Source organism: Strongylocentrotus purpuratus, unplaced genomic scaffold, assembly GCF_000002235.5.
Source record: "Strongylocentrotus purpuratus isolate Spur 01 unplaced genomic scaffold, Spur_5.0 spur5_scaffold_16, whole genome shotgun sequence".
Taxonomy (NCBI): Eukaryota; Metazoa; Echinodermata; class Echinoidea; order Camarodonta; family Strongylocentrotidae; genus Strongylocentrotus; species Strongylocentrotus purpuratus.
The window spans coordinates 25,100,879-25,120,613 of NW_022145601.1; the positions used below are offsets into that span (position 1 = coordinate 25,100,879).

General features: G+C 36.2%; 1 protein-coding gene and 1 long non-coding RNA gene across 2 annotated transcripts; one reads left to right on the plus strand and one right to left on the minus strand.

Moving 5' to 3' along the window:
* Positions 1-4,178: 4,178 nt before the first annotated feature.
* On the plus strand, positions 4,179-13,464 carry LOC115918695 (protein RER1-like). The gene is made up of 7 exons (XM_030987126.1): positions 4,179-4,378; positions 6,608-6,698; positions 7,722-7,826; positions 8,983-9,082; positions 9,835-9,916; positions 10,563-10,698; positions 11,415-13,464. The coding sequence occupies exons 2-7, from the start codon at positions 6,621-6,623 to the stop codon at positions 11,505-11,507; spliced, it is 594 nt and encodes a 197-aa protein (XP_030842986.1). The 5' UTR covers positions 4,179-4,378; positions 6,608-6,620; the 3' UTR covers positions 11,508-13,464.
* Positions 13,465-17,576: 4,112 nt separating this feature from the next.
* LOC105437269 lies at positions 17,577-19,434 on the minus strand. The gene is made up of 2 exons (XR_970556.2): positions 18,827-19,434; positions 17,577-18,380 (listed from the first exon to the last, which is right to left on the minus strand). It is a non-coding gene; the product is annotated as an uncharacterized LOC105437269 (long non-coding RNA).
* Positions 19,435-19,735: the final 301 nt, after the last annotated feature.

Consider the following 19,735-nt stretch of genomic DNA (forward strand, 5'->3'; position numbering starts at 1 on the left):
TTTTTTTTTGATTGGGGGGGGGGGGCGCACAGTGGGCCAGGGAGGAACCAAAGTGCGCCAAAACTCATGTTTGGGGATTTATTTTTTATAAATCCAGAGGAAATGTTTGGATTTCCAGGGATTTTTGCTTAAATTTTATTACCAACATTTTCTCTGATGTCTAAGCTTTAAGTTGATACCAGATTTGGCTGCCCGATTCTGCCCGTTATTAAGTTAGAGCCGTTTTCCTTGCAACATTGCCCCGAAAAATGTGTTTATGTTGGTCCGCAGTGTCAGAACAAGTGTCACGCGCCCCCTCGCGCCGTGATTTATGACCACGAATCCTTCATGATTCAGCCGGGGACCCCCAAAACCCACATTTTTCGGGGCAATGTGGCAAGGGAAATCGGCTCTAACATAACAACGGGCAAGATCGGGCAGCCAAATTTGGTATCAACTTAAAGCTTAGACATCAGAGAAAATGGTGGTATTAAAATTTAAGCGGTACACCGCGGAGATCTAAACATTTCTTCTGGATTTAAAAAAAACATGAATAATTAGTCCATTTTTCAGTGAATTACCCTATAAATATATCATGAAGATTGTGTTTCTATTAATTTTAACCCATTCATTCAACGAAATGAACTATCAGGAATATGTGAGAGCAATTTCATATCAATAACTTAAAAACTTCATGTTGAATTGAACGATTTATAAAATAAGTCACTTTTGCACTAAAACTGTGAATATGTAGGATTTTGCTATTTAAAGTAGTAAATTTATACCCTTATTGTGCATACCGGAATTAAACATTTCACTGAGGTATTCCTCTATGTATTACCTTTCAACTGGGCAAGAAAAAAATAGAAAAAAATAAATCACCCAAAAATAGTTTTGGCGCACTTTGGTCCCTCCCTGGCCCACATGTGGGGCGGGGAGGCAACAGCCTGGAAGGCAAGGCCATTTCGGTCCCCCCAATCTCCTTCTTCCCCCTTTTCTTGTCTTCTTCCTCTTCTTTCTTTCCCTTTCTCTCCTCTTTTCCTGTCCTTCTTTTCCTTTTCTCTCTCTCTCTCTCTCTCTCTCTCTTTATTTTTGCGGGGGGGGGGGCGCTGCCCCCTGGAACCGCGCCTGTGTTATAGAGCAACTTAACAATATAGGAATCTTCCGTTCTCCTAAATAATTCAACCCCGGGTCTTTGCAGACACACAAAACGTATTACTAAATTTGGAGCATGGTTTAACGGTGTTGGCACCAAGATTAGTGGCGATGGTCGTTCGAGACTCATAGAGCATTTATACTGTTTTATTAATGAAATATATCTCGAATCAAATCAAACTGAGAGATGTTATGAAACAACTTAACAATATCAATCTTCTGTTCTCCTAAATAATCCAACCCCGGGTCATTATAGGGCACACAAAATGTATTACTAAATTTGGAGCATATAGATTAACGGTGTTGGCACCAAGATTAGTGGCGATGGTTCGTCCGAGACTCATACAGCCTTTATACTGTTTTATTAATGAGATATATCTCGAATCAAATCAAACTGAGTGATGTTATGAAACAACTTAACAATATCACTCTTCTATTCTCCTAAATAATCCAACCCCGGTTCATTATAGGGCACACAAAATGTATTACTAAATTTGGAGCATAGATTAACGGTGTTGGCACCAAGATGAGTGGCGATCGTTCTTGGAGACTCATAGAGCCTTTTTACTGTTTTATTAATGAGATATATCTCGAATCAAATCAAACTGAGTGATGTTATGAAACAACTTAACAATATCAATCTTCTGTTCTCCTAAATAATCCAACCCGGGTAATTATAGGGCACACAAAAATATGTATTACTACATTTGGAGCATGGTTTAACGGTGTTGGCACCAAGATTAGTGGCGATGGTTCGTCCGAGACTCATACAGCCTTTATACTGTTTTATTAATGAGATATATCTCGAATCAAATCAAACTGAGCGATGTTATGAAACAACTTAACAATATCAATCTTCTGTTCTCCTAAATAATCCGACCCCGGTTCATTATAGGGCACACAAAATGTATTACTAAATTTGGAGCATAGATTAACGGTGTTGGCACCAAGATTAGTGGCGATCGTTCTTGGAGACTCATAGAGCCTTTATACTGTTTTATTAATGAAATATATCTCGAATCAAATCAAACTGAGAGATGTTATGAAACAACTTAACAATATCAATCTTCTGTTCTCCTAAATAATCCAACCCCGGGTCATTATAGGGCACACAAAATGTATTACTAAATTTGGAGCATATAGATTAACGGTGTTGGCACCAAGATTAGTGGCGATATGGTTCGTTCGAGACTCATACAGCCTTTATACTGTTTTATTAATGAGATATATCTCGAATCAAATCACACTGAGTGATGTTATTTAACAACTAAACAATAGGCCTACTAAATGTCCATTATCCTAAATAAACTGTCATTACAAAACTAGCTAGATTAGGGAGTGTATAGCCGCTCCGAGGAACGTTTGCCATTTTCAATTCCCTGCTTGTACTTGGCTTCACGGAGTAATTCGTCCTTTATAATGATTCTCTTCATTCCGGAGCAATGTACATGACCTAATGCTTACGAACGTACTCATGTACTGAATACATGTGTATATGACAGAGTACGCACTCCGCACGTCTGTGACGTAGGGAATAATGAATATTCATATCGCCGTTAATCTTGGTGCCAATATATGCTACCGTCTCAGCTCCGGTGGTGCTTAAATGGCATATGTAAATTTATTCAAAAGGTCAAAGGTGATGACTGTATTTTCCTGCATAAACGAGTTGTCTGCACTAATTAATCTATTTTATAAAACCTCGTTTGGTTCATGTAAATCAAATTTTAAAATATATTTTAGTAATTAATATATATACCGTAGAAATTCATTACATGAAATCTTCAAAAGGTTATATAAATACTTTGGAGAAAATGATTTCACAGCCTGAGCCTAATCAACGTGGAACCGGCAGAATGAGATAGTACTATAACGAATCGTCTAAAATCAAACTTGGTCCATTCAATATTCGCATATTGTTTGCATTACAAAAAAAAATTCGGGACTACATTATGGATAGCTCGTTCTCGATGGCTTTTATATACGACAAAATAATATAGAATTCCTTCTAAACTATTACACCAACTATATCACTATGATTTACACCAAGGTGTTTGGTTTGGTTTGGTTTTAGTTTCCATATAAAAAACATATATACATACATAATTTTTATGAACATAACAAATAATGATAGAAACTTAAATTAACAAATAATTCAGATGGATCGCTATAATATGGCTCTATTCTAGAGCTAGGTCAAGAAGAAAGAAAGGAAAGAGAGATGAAAAGAAGTTTGCGCATGCGTGAGCATAACACAAAATAAAATATTGAATGAAAATTTATGCAGGGCCAGGGGGTTTAAATATCCAGTATATTGGACCAATCGGATTCCATGAACGGAAGTAGAAAAAAATGCTCCATATGTTTTAACATTAAGAAAATTCGCTTCTATTGGACGGGCATTCTATTACAGTATTACTCAATTACTTCATAATTTCAATAAGCAATGATTTTGTTTACCTATGTTCACTATAACTTCACTACGTTATATATATAGAAAATCAACATATTCATCATTTTGTCCTCTTCTTCCTCCTCCTTCTCCTTTTCTCCTCCTCTTCTTTTTCTCTCGCCTCCTTCTTAATATTTTTCTTCTTCTAGTTTCTCGAGTCTTCTCCTTCTTTTTTTTTCTTCTTTTATCTTCTTATTCTCACTTATTATCATTTCTATCATTATCAGATAAATGTTGTTATTATTATTATTATCATCATTACTATTATCTTCTTTCTTATCTGTCTGAAAATATACAATACAAATTTAACTAACTAATTTTGTACATGTATGTCGGGAAACTCGGAAATAAGCCCTCGAGTTTTGATCTGATATTCTTTCATATTCTTGTATGTTGGAGGCTTTGCGAATAAAAATCAATCAATCCATCAAGAAAGAAAGAAAGAAGAACTTATATGTTTGTTGTCTAGCTGCACCAATCGTTCTGTTTGAGTGTTCTTCTTCCTAATTTTTTTTTTTTTTTTTGTCTCCCCTCCCCCTTTTATCATGCTTAAGTGCATATCTTTTGTGCCGGGCATTTTTTCTTCTTTCTTTCTTCTCCGAATTTTGTTTTCGAAGTTCATTCAAAGTCCTCACCACTCCCAGACAATATATGCGCTCGATCGAGCGCGAGGGGTCGAAAACGCAAGCAGTGCATACCAACTTTTTTGGGACGATTGTGCAGGTTCTTCGTAATAAACCGTGAACTTGATTTTTATTCCTCAAACTTGGTTTCCCGACGCCGTGGTTGCGGGTATGTAACACAAATTATGTAGTAAGCTGTGAGATACAAATGTTTTTATTGTGAAGAAATTAAGTGTTTTGTGATTGATGAATGAATCAGATGGCATCTTAGCTATATTACCACGAAGGCCAGACCGAGGGAGAAGCGCGCCGAGTCATCACCGGGGAGCTATGCCTATGACCGACGCGTCCACATCTCTCGCCCAGTCGCTCCCGTGCCGTTGCAAGCGCTGCGGTGCTGTTTGTCGGGCCGAGCACTCCTTCGCTTTCGCTAGTACGAACAGTAGGGTCGCTGGTCTGAGAATAAGGATCGTCTTCATAAGCGCAGACCGATGCGCCCTCAAAAAATAAGAATCGTCCGAATTTTCGCAGACGTTACATAGACTAGAGTCTAGGCCTACTTTTGATCGGTGCATTGCTGCGAAAAATGGATTCTGCAATGATTTTATTGATGCATTTTCTATTCACTATTGACTTCGTACAGAGACTTTCACATTATAATAAGTGCGATAAATCCATGAGAAGAACCTACGGACAACCCATAAAAGTAGACAGTGAAGTAGACCTAGGTTTTTTTTGGGGGGGTAATCCATTTTTTGCACCGCCAGCGGGCGGTTCGGTAATCAGAAACCCACAGAGTGCTGGTGATAAAAAATGTCAGCGAATATGCAGATGATCCTTTTAATAATTATGAGGACGCATTTTGTCCGCGTTTATGAGGACAATTCTCATTCACAGACCAGCGCCCCTATTTAATGATGAAGGATCGAGTGACCCGCGGACATTTTAGAACATATTACAAAATGTGATATTCAATCTATGATTTCTCATATTAGATCTAGATCTAGATCTAAGTCTAGCCTACACAAATTTATTTATTTCAATTATTACCAAATGGACAGCAAACCCTTTTTACTATAAATTAGTTCAACTAGAAAATTAATCGTCGAAGCATTTCAGAGATAGTCTATTGCGATCTAAAAATTTGATGTCCGATAAAAAAAAAAAAAAAGGTCTTTAAAACAACGAGACCTTACTTCATACATGGGTGTATACAGTTGATTTATACAAAAATGTGATCCATCAAAAATTAGGTAACGTCATAATTTGCAAGGCAAGATTTAATCGGTCGGTACCACTTATTTTCAATTTTGAGGGTATCTGCTTTCAAAATGAAGATTTCCAGACCTTTAATTAGGCTGTATCGGTAAGTTAATAATTTTTCAAAACGTACTCAAATGACTGCAAAATTTGCCAATCTTTTGTCAATATTTTCACAATTTCACACCCAATTCAAAAGAAAATGTTGTCTCTGGGTAATTTCATGTTCCTCTTTCCATTGATGATAGCAGATTTTTGAAATCTTACCAATTGTTTGAGATAGCACACTATGGTCACACCACCATACCATTACCAGTCTATTTCAGCTCCGGTTACCAGTAGTACCAGTATCACCACCTGAAAATTGAAAATTGGAATGGGCCAAAAGGCAAAAAGCCAACCAAAATAAAAAGCCGATATTGTCATTCATGTTGATCCACATCCACACAGACACACTGTTCCCACTTTTCTCATTTTCTCCAAGTCACATCACAAAATTTCTCAGTCAATGATATGTACATGTATTACTTGATGGGCAAATTCATACCAAAAAATATATTCACATAATGGCGCTATATTAGTTCAGAATCATATCCAGGCTTTGACCCATAACTCCAGTTTGGAGATACCCTACTAAAAGATACCAAAAATCAACTTAATCTTCATGGGGAGTACGAAAGGAACTTATGGAAGTATTTCCCTAATGACTGTTTGCTACAATCAGGCAAAAAAAAAATCCCCTCTTTTTACTCATCTAGACCATATGGTTTGATTCATAAATTATGTAATGAAAGGAAATTGATGTAATTTTCCTTTGATTTCAAAATAATATTGAAAATCCATGCGAAACTTTGAAATAGAAGGATTTATTTCAGGTAATTTGTCTGGTTTTGTGAACTACTGCGTGCGATGAGAAAGGTAATCACACTCCGATGTATGTAGAAATAGTCTCAGTAGAAATTGTAGAACAATTGACGATATATAAAGTGAGTGAGGCTTTCGGTCTAAGCGTGACCATGATTTGCACAGCACTTCCCTAAACAACTAATGGGTTATCTCGCTTCTCCCTAGGCTAAAAGATTCTGATTGACTTTCAGACATACTAACTATTGAGTGCAATTCTCTTTCTTTGTTTCAGCTACATTGCAGCCATGAATGACATCGGCAAAGCAAGCGAGACCATCTCTCAACCAAGCTTTTTTAGCAGAGTTTTTACAAGTATATCACAGGTAATTTCATCATCAAACTATGAACTCTCATGTTTACAAATTCTCATTGTTCCTGTAATTTGTTTCTAGCAATTCACAATACAAATCAGTCAGTATATCTCATGCCATGACTCTGGTCATGTGGAACAAAACAGGTACTTCATCATACCAATTTCAATATTAGGCTTTTGGGAGTAATTTCTATTTGTAAAGAAATTTCGGCTTGCACCCAGTTATTTAAGATCATGTGCTTGATCTTGTTATTAAAAATGAGGCAGAACAAATCTTGGAACCAGCAGGATTTGAACTCACCAACTTCTGCTTCCTGGGCATCAACTCTAATACCAGTCCATCACTGGTCCATGGCACAGTCACGATGAACTGGAAACAAATACCCCAGCTCTCCTAATTCTGACATCTTGATATTTATCAGTACGCCATTAGGACAATAGGCTAGTTTGTGTGTGACAAGGGAAAAGTATTATTAAAAAAGCAGGGGGGGGGGAATAACTGCTCTAAACATCAGTTTGGATAAACACTTGTAACATTTCACAAATCTTTGGATGTTTGTACTTATATATTGGGATGTTCTAGTCTTGTTTGTCTCTGGTTTGTGCATACATAGCTAAAATGCAAACACAATCAAGTTTTGTTTGTGAAGCAAATTCTCTTGAATGTCATAGTAGGACATTAATTACCCTAATATTAGGTTGATTTTAATAGGAGATTTAAAAAAACAGCTCAATGAAGGTTTGAGCAAAATGTAAAGTGATCAATGTTTGAAGTTGTAATTGATCGAACATAAATTTGCAAGTGTTTGACCCATCTTTCAAGCTCCCCGTCTATTTGCTCAGTACCAACAAATTCTAAAATTTATTTTATGTTCTCTCTTTCTCTTTCTGTCTCTCTCTGTCTCTCTGTCTCTCTGTGTCTCTCTGTCTCTCTCTTTCTGTCTCTTTCTGTCTGTCTCTGTCTGTCTGTCTCTCTCTCTCCCTCTCGTTTTGCCTCTCTCTCTCTCTCTCTCTGTCTCTCTCTCTAACACAGAGGTATCAAGGTTTATTGGATAAGTCTGTTCCCTATGCGGTGCCCAGATGGGTCGGTTTCGTCGTCCTGTATATCATCTACCTGCTGAGAATATTCTTCATTCAGGTGAGACAGATTTATTGATGACCCCACCCCTTTTTAAAATCTTTTTTAATATTATTAAAATTATTTATGTCTTCAGGGATCTCCCATGTGTGTCTGTCTGTTTAAATTGTAGACACTGAAAACAAATATGAAAGAACAAAAATATAACAGGTAATACAAATATCAAATGATAAATAATGTCTATATATTGCTATGTCAAGATTTAATTTCTAAAATAATAAGTTGTACTTGAACCTCTGTAAATTAATATGCAATATTGTTACTGGAATAGAATGCCTTCACAGAGTAAAGGAAGGGGTAATCCACCAGCTTCAGTTTTCGGCCGATTGGTTGGATGCATGGTAAAATCCCTTTAAAATACATGGCATAATAGCATATCACATATCCCACACATACCATACCATGCCAGAGTCACTGAAGAACCACATTTGCAATGAAAAATATATCCTAAAATATCACATTTTAGCGATGTAATCGGCGGTCCCGCTACCCGAATCTGAAAAATCAAGTATCTTACGCGTGTCTGTAAGAAATATGGGTACCATAAAATGAGCTTTATTTCAAGTATTTTTCAGATTAAGAGCCCGATTTTGTGCTGGTTGCAAGCTCAAAAGTGTCTTACCGCATGTATTAAATCAATGCAGCCGGACACCGCAACGCACACACGATATCTCTGTCTAATTCAGATTCCAATATCCGATAACCACAGTACTAGTTTTCGGCCTGGCGAGCTCCGGGGAGCTCTGGCATGGGATACCTGCTCCGCCCGCTAGTACTATGGATCAGCGCGGAGACGCACAGCGCGCGTGCGCGCTTCCTATTGACTTTGTACATGCGGCCGAAAACTGGTTCGCTATGCCGATAACTGACTCCGAAACAGTGAAAATTGAAATGAATATTGTCATGGCAATTCGTGATTTTTTTCTGGGATTCTTTTTTTGTTTAAATAATAATAATATTTGCTTCATGATTTGAACAAGAAATGATAATAAAAAGGAAGTAAAGGGTCCAAAAAATAGGATTTTGTCGAAAACCCCCTCCTTTTACTCTACCCTTGCGCTCTCTCTATACAAAATATGAATATTAATGAAAGTGTTTGAAGTATGCAAAAATCATCGCAACTTTGTTATTTCTCCATTCATATCTTTTTGCTCAGGGTTGGTTCATCATAACGTATGCTCTAGCTATATACCATCTGAATCTCTTCATTGCCTTCCTCTCACCTAAGATAGACCCAGCTGTTACAGATGACCCAGGTATGTGCCTCCCTCTGTCTCGTTCATCAACTACGAAACTTGTTTGTTTGTTTTATTTTATTTCTGCATTTTTCAACGTAATAAAAAGTGATGTACAAACCAGGTACAAATATGGTTGTACGTTTTGTGCTGCGTAAAGAATCAATCATTTTAATTTTGGCCATTACAAGTAGTGGGTTGTTGATGTAGACAAATGCTCATTTACCTGTTACAGCTCATTTTATGTATTTTCCAAAGAAAAAAAGATGTCAGTCAGTCACTCAATAGTGTCTGACAGTGAAGTCCAGAAAGTATACAGGTTTCCTTGCATAATTTGAATAATAGGACACCGCTAATGTTTAAATTTCACAGATAGGGCATACGTGACATATTCATAATTCCTGCAAAGTTCTACAGAATTTGATGTTGGCTGCAATTGGGACATAGTATCTTTAAAATTAGCAACACATTTCTATTTGTCTAACTAAACGTCTTGTGATCAAAATGGAAATGTTTGAATAGGTATCAACTCAGAAAAACTCTCAACATATTCAATAAAAAACAAAGACCTTATACTGAATGCACTTCTAAACAGAAAAATCATTTCTTATTTGCTGTTTTTTTGTTGACATTTGTGTACTCATTATTGCTCATGTCATGTTATATTTTATCTTAAGCTGTTATTCCTGAAGCTTGGTACTGGAACAACATGGTTCTCATAATCATTGACTCAAAGAGTAAAATAACATATTTAAATATTTTTCCTTTGACAGACGATGATGGCCCTGCATTACCAACTAAATCAGGTCAAGAATTCAGACCTTTTATTAGGAGATTACCAGAATTCAAATTTTGGTAAGTACATTCTTTCTTTTTTTTCATGAGCAATTCTCATGAATTTGTTGTGCGTATTACAATGTAAAGGGAATTGGGTTCAATTAAGTGTTACAACTATAGTTCACTGTGTAGGAATATACATTGAATTGATCATGTAAAATAACATTTTTTGTTAAAATTCAATATTTTGAGAAAAAAATCACCAAATCATCAATGTTAATTGATCTCAATTCCATTGAAATCAGTATCAAAATATAGATAATTTCATGCTCTTTCATAAGATACCAAACGAACAGTGGTTCAAGGTTTCTTAAAAATGTTATTTACAAAATACCCTCTTGTTTTTGTATAAAGGGCCGCTTTTTGGGACATTCCCTCTGATTTTTTAGGGGGTGACTGCTACAAATAAAAAATAAATTATGAAATATTGTGTATTATGATAAAATCTTTTGAATTAACAAGGTGTGCTTAGTTTGTGAACAAGTGGCAACCAAACCCCTCTTTCTGACTTTGGCCCTCTGCTTTAATACAGTTCACAGAAACTAGATGTGCAAAGCATCCATTTTACTATGGATGCCTCTCATTGTACTCCCTTTTTATTCCCATACCATCAAACGTTATTCACATTGTCTTTTTGTTTTTTTCTCTTTTCTTTCTCCTTCAGGCACTCTGCAATGAAAGCTATACTTGTAGCTTTGACATTAACCTTCTTTGAACTGTTCAATGTTCCTGTGTTCTGGCCAATCCTAGTTATGTATTTCTTCCTCCTTTTCTTCTTAACAATGAGGAGACAAATTGAGGTGAGTGGCTCATTATTTTTGTTTTTTCTTTCCTGTCTACTATTAACCAAGTCCTTCTTCAAGATTGACAAAAGAACAACAATTGACTGTAGAAAACTTGGCTGTTAGTGTTAGATGTAGAGCATGCTCAAATTAAAATATTTGTTTGACGAAATCTGAAACTGACTTGGAATAGTTGAAAGGTCAACAATACTGACAATAGATATAAAGCAAACTGTCGATGTAAGCCGATTTCATCCTATATGGCCCACATTTTGTTGATTTGTTGAGGGTTAGTTTGCTGATGCATCCCTACCGACAGTTGAAAAGAAACACATGTTACTCTGAGCATGAGGGTGGACTAAAATAGAAACATCAAGGATATACTCACATGGATAGGATCATGCACTTGGATTGGATACACTGTATTTTTACCACACCTGTTTAGGCCATTTATTTCAAAAGAAAAAAAAGAAAAAGAAAACCTCTGCAGAAATAGCTTCCCATCTCCTGCTATGAACACAATTGATCTATAAATTAGGGGAATGTAATATTTTGTCACCATGCATTTTACAAAAATTAAACATTCAATGTGAATGGGTTTAAAAAAAAGCCTTTTCTGGTTATACTTGTTTTAAATCATATTGTAGATTGATTACATGCTTAATCCGAATGAAGGATTCGTCAACATATCAATTTCCTGATTACATGAGCATTTTATGTTTTTGTTATTACAGCACATGATCAAGTACCGGTATTTGCCATGGACCCGCGGGAAGACGAAGTACAAAGGAAAGGAAGATACGGGCGATGTGATTGGTTCACAATGACATGATGACCCTAGCAGCGCAACCAATCAGGACACAGCCAAGCCAACATAGGTCAAGATAGGTCTTGTTACGTCTCATCAAGTTCTGCTATATGTGTTTCCATCTTTGTATGGTTGTGCAGCACAGGTCTCAAAAATGTTATCAAAGATAGATGTATATCATTTTTTAACGATAACTGTTCAATATTTTGTATCTACATACTTTATGGATAGGCGATCTCCAGCTTTAATTATGCTGGTTTGCCTTATCTATCACTTCATTTAATAGTTTGTAAAGAGTAATTTAAAGTGAGAGAAAGTCATTTAGTAAATATGTGTAGGACTACTTTCCATTTCTAGCAAATGAATGAACATTAAAGTAGCGTGATTACACAGGGACTGTCCGTAGGGATTCAGCAATCTAGAGGATAAATTCAATTATGATTCAATTGTTTCAATCAGTCTATAAAGTATTAAAATCTATTGGAAAGAGCTGAACATCTGAAATCTGAATAAAATTCATTACATGTATCTTGAGGTAGGATACAAATATGTCCATGGCTCAAACTTTGTCGATGGTTCATGATTAGAACATTTTGATTTGTCACAATGTGTAACACCATTCAAATTTATCTGCATTATTTATTTATGATATGCACAACACAAAATACAGTATACAAAATAATAAAATGAAAATCTAGTCATCACTGTTACCCAATAGCATTAGTTTCCTCGTAGCTTCCACTAATTAACCACCAGAATTGTTCACATGCTTCATAACTTTCTTATTGTTGGTCCGATTTATTTCAAACTTTTGCCATTTTGTTTATAATTTCCTGCTTTCATACGAATTAACTTACTACAAGGGTTAGATTTCCCTTTAATTGTCTCATGAATTATGTTCTCGCAAAATCATGTTTATTTACATGTCTATATGTATATAGAAATCATCTTTATGGTTAAAAATTGTTTGGTTGTTTCTCTGCACTTTATAGTTATAACATCTTCAATATAATAAGAGTAAAAAATATTAAAGATTGCTGATTAGTTTTGTACCCTATAGGTTCCATTGTTTTGAGTCTATAGCATAATTTTGTATTGCTACACGGTGCATTTGCTGCAACACTATGATCGATTTTCATTTCTTTATGTAGAATTCTCATATCTAGCAAGAGCTGTCTTTAAGAAAATAGTTGTTGCAAAAAACAATTGTTATTTCAAGTGAATATTTTAATTGAAAACATTTACAGCTTTTGCTCACAAAGGTGGTGGTCTGTTAGAAGTTATTTAATGATATTTGTGTGTAATATGTGTGACTCTTATGTTGTAAAATGGCAAGTAATGCGTTACAGTTTTTAATATGGAGTCAAGGTGCGAATAAGAACACCCTCCTTTTCCTCTTGAAATGTATAATGTTGTGCTCCTCCGACTCCTTACTTAAATACCAGAAAACAGTGGAAATACTTGCAATAGGGGTGTCACTATCATTCCCCTTTAAGTGTTAGTCTGTTTGTTTGTATTTTCTTATTATTCTATTAGTTGTTAATTTAGTTGTAAATTTTAGTTGTAGTATGTTTCACATATATCACATTAAGTCTTAAGACACTTGAATGAACAGCCATCTTGTAAAGTACAGTACACTATTTGAGAAATGTGGATATCTTTAGTATATTTTGGAAAATGTGGGTCATTGCACTTTTCTTTTTTATTCAAATTGTTTACTTTTACAAGTTCTATATGAAATAGTTATTTACAGTATGATTTTGACAACAAAAGTAGGATTTATTCTTATCCGTTGCATGGCATATATGCAACATGTAAAGAATGATTAAATGCCAAAATGTCATTCATCTAAGATCGTTTTAGGTATACATTCTCTGTATTAATGAGTTCATGTTCATGTTAATGTATGAAGCATTTTTTACCATGAAGTGAATGATAAAGAATATGTATTAAAATTTGTGAGTTATAGTAAAAAATTCTTCCTGCATTCATTTGTATGCATCATTTTCATCTGCCGACTTAACAAAGAGCATGCTCAACACAAAATACACTCAGCAAAAAAGAAAGTGGACACTATTTATGATTAAGATTTGCAAATCGATGTTAAAGTGGGACTGCACTACTTGTAGCTACTTGCGCCTTTATATAGCAAACAATTCCTAAGCAGTACTCATTGGACCTCCATGATCCTCTTTTTCTTATGTTAATTGAGAGCTGACCCCGGTGGGGTCACTCCCCTGCAAAGAGTGACACGTATGACCGTTACCACCAATGCATATAACCCCCTTTTGCGGTCAATTTTAAGGACATTTTGTGAAATTTAACCCCCTTTTTTACGTCAAAACAAGGACAAAATCGTACTTTGGAATGCCCCTATTTATAAGATTGTAAGGACACTTTCGCAAATTTACCCCTATTTTACCATATTTCAAGGACAAGACTCGGCTCCGAGAATTTTTCTTCCCGGTTTCTCTTTTCCCTTCCCGGTTTTCTCTTTTCCCTTTTCCTGACCCCTATTTATCAATTTCGGGGACACCTGTGCACCCCTATTTTCTTTATTTCGAGGAATATTTTTTCCGCAGACATTGCTTGAAATTGACCCCTTTTTCCGCGATTTTGGTAACGGTCATGCGGTCCGGAAGTCACATTGAGTGACCCCACCGGGGAGCTGACTTGATATTTAATATTTATTGAGTGTATTTGGTTGTCTATACCAATGGGTGGAATAAAGGGTAACATTAGATATTTTTACATGACAGTGAAAGCAATGCATGCTTCAAGCTATAGGTAAAATAATTATTAGAAAGGGCGAAATCATACATGTACCAAAATGTTATACTGGTAACCATATTTACAGGAATAATTTCATGAGATTATCATGGTCGTTTCCATAATTCCATGATTTTTCAGCATGTACATTCAACTATCTTTATATTAAATACTCAAACACAACAATTGTTTTGTAATGTACATGCACATGTATCTACACCGCTCATCAATGATATCTTAGTGCAGCGGCTTAGCAAGAAAATTGTGCACTTTTTGATAAAAGCATGAAACTTCTAGCATAGTTTGCTTTCACCATAAGATTTATTTTCAGATGTGGAGGGAAGTCAGATTTGACCTCTGATGACCCTGAGAGGTCAAATCCAAAATGGCCGCCAGGCCGCATGGTCTAATGTACATGCTTAACTTTTGAACCAAATAGTCCAGAGAAACGTTTAAGGTGTCATTTCCAACTAACTTGGGAATGCCAATTCATTTGGTAATACTTCTGAGATCGCCTGAACTCAGGGTTTTGCATTTAGGTCAAGGTCAAGGTCAAAATTGACTAAAAATAGCATGTTTTGAAAGGTTACAAATAGTTAAATCTCATTTATTTGTCATTTGTTCTCAAATTTCTTTAGGAATGGTTCCCCTGCATAGTCCTCCACCTTAATCCTTTTCAGGTAGTCTATTTCAGTTTGATTTGACCTCTGATGACCCTGAGAGGTCAAATCCAAAATGGCCGCCAGGCCGGCCGCATGGTCTAATGTACAAACATGCTTAACTTTTGAACCAAATAGTCCAGAGAAACGTTTAAGGTGTCATTTCCAACTAACTTGGGGATGCCAATTCATTTGGTAATACTTCTGAGATCGCCTGAACTCAGGGTTTTGCATTTAGGTCAAGGTCAAGGTCAAAATTGACTAAAAATAGCATGTTTTGAAAGGTTACAAATAGTTAAATCTCATTTATTTGTCATTTGTTCTCAAATTTCTTGAGGAATGGTTCCCCTGCATAGTCCTCCACCTTAATCCTTTTCAGGTAGTCTATTTCAGTTTGATTTGACCTCTGATGACCCTGAGAGGTCAAATCCAAAATGGCTGCCAGTCCGCAAGGGCTAATGTATAAACGCAGTAACTTTTGAACCAAATAATCCAGAAAAACATTTAAGGTGTCATTTCCAACTAAATTGGGGATGCCAGTTCATCTGGTAGTACATTTGAGATCTCCAGAACTCAGGGTGTGGCATTTATGTCAAGGTCGAGGTCAAAATTGACTAAAAATAGCAAGTTTTGAATGGTTACAGAAGGTTAAATCCCCATTATTTGTCATTTGTTCTCCCTAGCTATGTTCTCAAATTTATTAAGGAATGGTTCCCCTGCAGAGTTCTCCACCTCAATCCTTTTCAGTTAGTTTATCTAACAGTTTGATGTGACCTCTGATGACCCTAAGAGGTCAAATCCAAAATAGCCGCCAGTCCGCATGGTCTAATGTACAAACGTGGTAACTTTTGAACCAAAAAGTGTAGAAAAACGTTTGAGGTGTCATTTCCAACTAACTTGGGGATGCCAATTCATTACGTAATACATTGAGATCGCCAGAACTCAGGGATTTGCAATGAGGTCAAGTTAATGGTCATATTAGGCCAAAAAAGTGCTGTTTTCTTTTTTAAAATAAACATTGCCTCTATTTTGACACTTAAGGTTTCATTATTTTAAAAATTAATAAAAAGACCCGTGTACCACCACTTTGACTATCCAGGGCCAAATTTCATAGAGCTGCTTATCGGCTGGTTCTGTGCTTACGTATTAGTTTCTACTTCAAAGCACTGCTAAACGTAAGCACACGAAAATGCATTAACCTTACGCTGCTTACTGGACGAAAAATGAATTTTGTAACAATGCAATCCATTGTGAACGTACAAGGTGGACGCCTTGTTTTCTTGCTAACCAAAGTTGTCTGCTACAGTTATAGCACGAAAATTTGCTTACCGGTTAGCAGCTTTATGAAATTGGGCCCAGAAGACAAAAAAAGCTATTCCAAATACGACCTAAAACCTGTTCATAACCACAGCTATAGATATTTACATGAATTTAGCACTGTCCACAACTTATGCATATCCTAATGATGGTAACGATCAAAATCTAACAGTCAAGAACAAGATCACATTCCAGTGCATCTTTTCTTGCAGCGACAGTGGATTATTCATGCCACAACTTTTATGCTTCCGGGAGAGTGGTCCAAAGAGGCTGCCACCCGGTTGTTTCGTTTGTCCAGCCCAAGTCAGATGGCTCTGCATCTCTGGATTCTTGGCCAATATCTGGTTTCAACAGTTGGCCTGGTAGCAAGTGCGCTAATTGAGGTGCTGCTTGAGTGCTGCCTGGGATGGAGGAAAGTTCTCCAGGTTTCTAGACTTCTGTGCGAAGAGCTGTTTCCTGGCATCATTCACTATCATGCTCTCACTGGTTCGGTCGTATTAGCACCACAAATCGCTCTGGCAGTAACATTGATCCTTCACTGACCTCGCCCTTACAAAAAAAAACCATGGTAGTACCATGGTAGTACCATGGTAGAACCATGGTAGTGCCATGGTATGGTACTGTACCATGGTACACGGTATATTGGCCACGGTACATAACCATGGTACTACCATGGTAGTACCATGACAATTATTACGGTAGTACCACGGTAGTACCACGGTATAGTTCCGCCGAGTATACTACCACGGTGCTGTACCATGGTACTGGACCACATTATACCGTGGTATACCATGGTACTGTACCACGGTAGTATACCACGGTACTGTACCATGGTACTGGACCACAATTATACCGTGGTATACCATGGTACTGTACCACGGTAGTATACCACGGTACTGTACCACGGTACTGTACCACAATAATACCGTGGTATACCATGGTATTATTGTGGTCCAGTACCGTGGTACAGTACCGTGGTATACTACCGTGGTACAGTACCGTGGTATACTACCGTGGTACAGTACCATGGTATACCACGGTATTATTGTGGTCCAGTACCATGGTATCATTTACAAATCTACTACATAATTAAAGCACTTTCAACACAGTATTCCTCATAATATTTGCCAGCCCTTGTTATTTAATTTTGAAATAGCATGCTAGTGGTCTGCAAAGTAGACGCAAAAATGACAGGAGCTGGCATCTCCACTTTCAACTCAATTATCCATTCAGCCGCTTATCTCGCAAACACGATCTGTTAACAAAAGACATCACAATCATGTTGATCATTATTGTTGAATGATCATATGACGTATCAAACATCAAACAATGGAAACAATATGTTTACTTAAAAAAAAACGTTTATTCAAACGAGCTAAAGTCTAGCTCGCGTAAAATATATAAAACAATTTACAGTCGAAAACTGAAGTCTATTTCTATAGCGAAGACTGCCGCTTGTTACATCATTATACATGACACTAAACATTTTCAGCACACAACAATATTATAAAGTGGTTAGTCTATTTCTATAGCGAAAGACTGCCGCTCATATTCAAATTACATAGTACATTATACAAACTGTCCTTCCAGCGGAGGTGCGAGATTCGTTGACGATGTCGTACTCGAATTCAGTCGAAAGACGAAATTTGAAGAAACAATTGGTGACTAGGCCTTCTTGGCAGATCGTAGATGATATGTCGGTGATCATAGTACAGTTCAAAAATGAATGATGAACGAAAGTCGAGAGTCGGCGATGTCAATCGTTTGCGGAGTCCGTGTTCGGCGATTGTGAAACGCGGTATAGAGTTTGACGTCGAGGGTGATTGAAGACAGAACGATAGGTTAGGTCATCATTAGTCAGAGTCAGGATCAGACCTGCAAACGACGAAACACAAATCGAAGAAGGTAAAAAGGAGGTTCTTACCTTTAATCAAAGTTCGATGCGACAGTGTTCAAAGATAGAACAAACATCGATAATGCCAATATCCAATTCATTATTAGAGTTCGCAACAATCTTCAAAGTTCAAACGCAAAAACGGAGGTCGACGTCAAAGACATGGTGATGGTGGCGTTGATGTATTGGTGAAGATGATGATAAAGAACGAGGTCAATATGGAAACTACTCATTTGTCATGTTGCGTCTATATCTGTAATTTAAAAAAGACAATTTTGAATTAGAGTCTATAACAAAAACAAATATCAATATCAACAACTGTCAACATGAAATCACACAGTCACAGACGCAGATATGACATCGATTAAGCGTAATTCGTTAATATGCTGGGTTTTTATGCAGTATTCTATTTATGTTCTAAAAGGAATAAAACATTAAATCCTGCGAACAATGATACTATAATCACAGCAGAGTTAATGTGTATGTAAATGGACAAATTTTGCTTTGAATGATATCTGCCCCATAACCCATCAAGATCCTACATCAAGTTACGTACATTGCACATATGGGATCATACATGTTCAGTCTTATCCTGTCGGAATGTGTTTTAAGTCCCAGTTAACACTGTCATAAATAACTATCTAGACATCGAGTAGATCTAAGTACATTGTAAATAAGGTAGATGATTCTTAAACTTACCCATACTGTTGTAGATTAGCAGGAAAACTCAGTATTCAGCATTATTTTGCAGAGAAAACACCAAGATTCAGTCTAGCTCCTGTCTAGGCAAAGCTACATTGTGAATTTATAATGCACACAGTAGCTATATAGCCTGTGCGTGCACTATTCCCAATGCAAGCTTTGTACAGCGATCCTTTGACACGTACACAGTACACATAGCTATAGCCATTCAAAAAATGCGGGGTTATGTTGCACAACGGTTCCAAAGGATATTGGTTGTGTGTACGTGTGTGTATGTGTGTATATGTGTGTATATGTATATGGGGCCTGTGGGTATATAGTCTTGACTAGTGCAGACCTTCGTTATGATATTTCAAGCTGTTGCACAATTTCTAATTTACACACCATTGATAAATGGCCAAATGAAAGTTAAGAGTTTTCCCCTAATAATAATTGCACACGTTTTAACTACATTAATGAATTTGTTTACAATAATCAACTTAAGCCAGATTGCTAGATGTATTTTTTTATTGTCAGTTTTTCATTTCAACTAACATCTTCAAAAACTTAAGGACTATGAAATTATATAATTGTACTGGATACACGCGATATCATTTTTTTAAATATATTTTTTTCTTTCTACATTTCTTGTATTTTTGTTTGAATATTTTTTTTATTCATAACAATTGTGTTTTTAATGATACTTGAGTTTTTTTTTTTTTTTTTCCCCCCATTCTTTTCAATCGTTTTTGAACAACAATTATTATAATTGTTTTTTTTTCTTCATGATTTTGAAATATTTTAATTATTATTTTGTTATTAATTCTTATGTTTTTTTTATTTGGTTTCATGCGTACGCTAATTATTTGTTGTTGTTTTTCGTTTTCAAAATTTAAAGTCCATTCTTTGAAACAGATTTTGTGGGTC

What these genes read in the sequence shown, in the direction of transcription:
- LOC115918695 (XM_030987126.1), top strand. Translation starts at nt 6,621, where the DNA reads ATGAATGACATCGGCAAAGCAAGCGAGACCATCTCTCAACCAAGCTTT. An exon ending in TTTTTACAAGTATATCACAG is followed by an intron (nt 6,699 to 7,721) that starts GTAATTTCATCA and finishes TCTCTAACACAG; the next exon opens with AGGTATCAAGGTTTATTGGA. An exon ending in AGCTGTTACAGATGACCCAG is followed by an intron (nt 9,083 to 9,834) that starts GTATGTGCCTCC and finishes TTCCTTTGACAG; the next exon opens with ACGATGATGGCCCTGCATTA.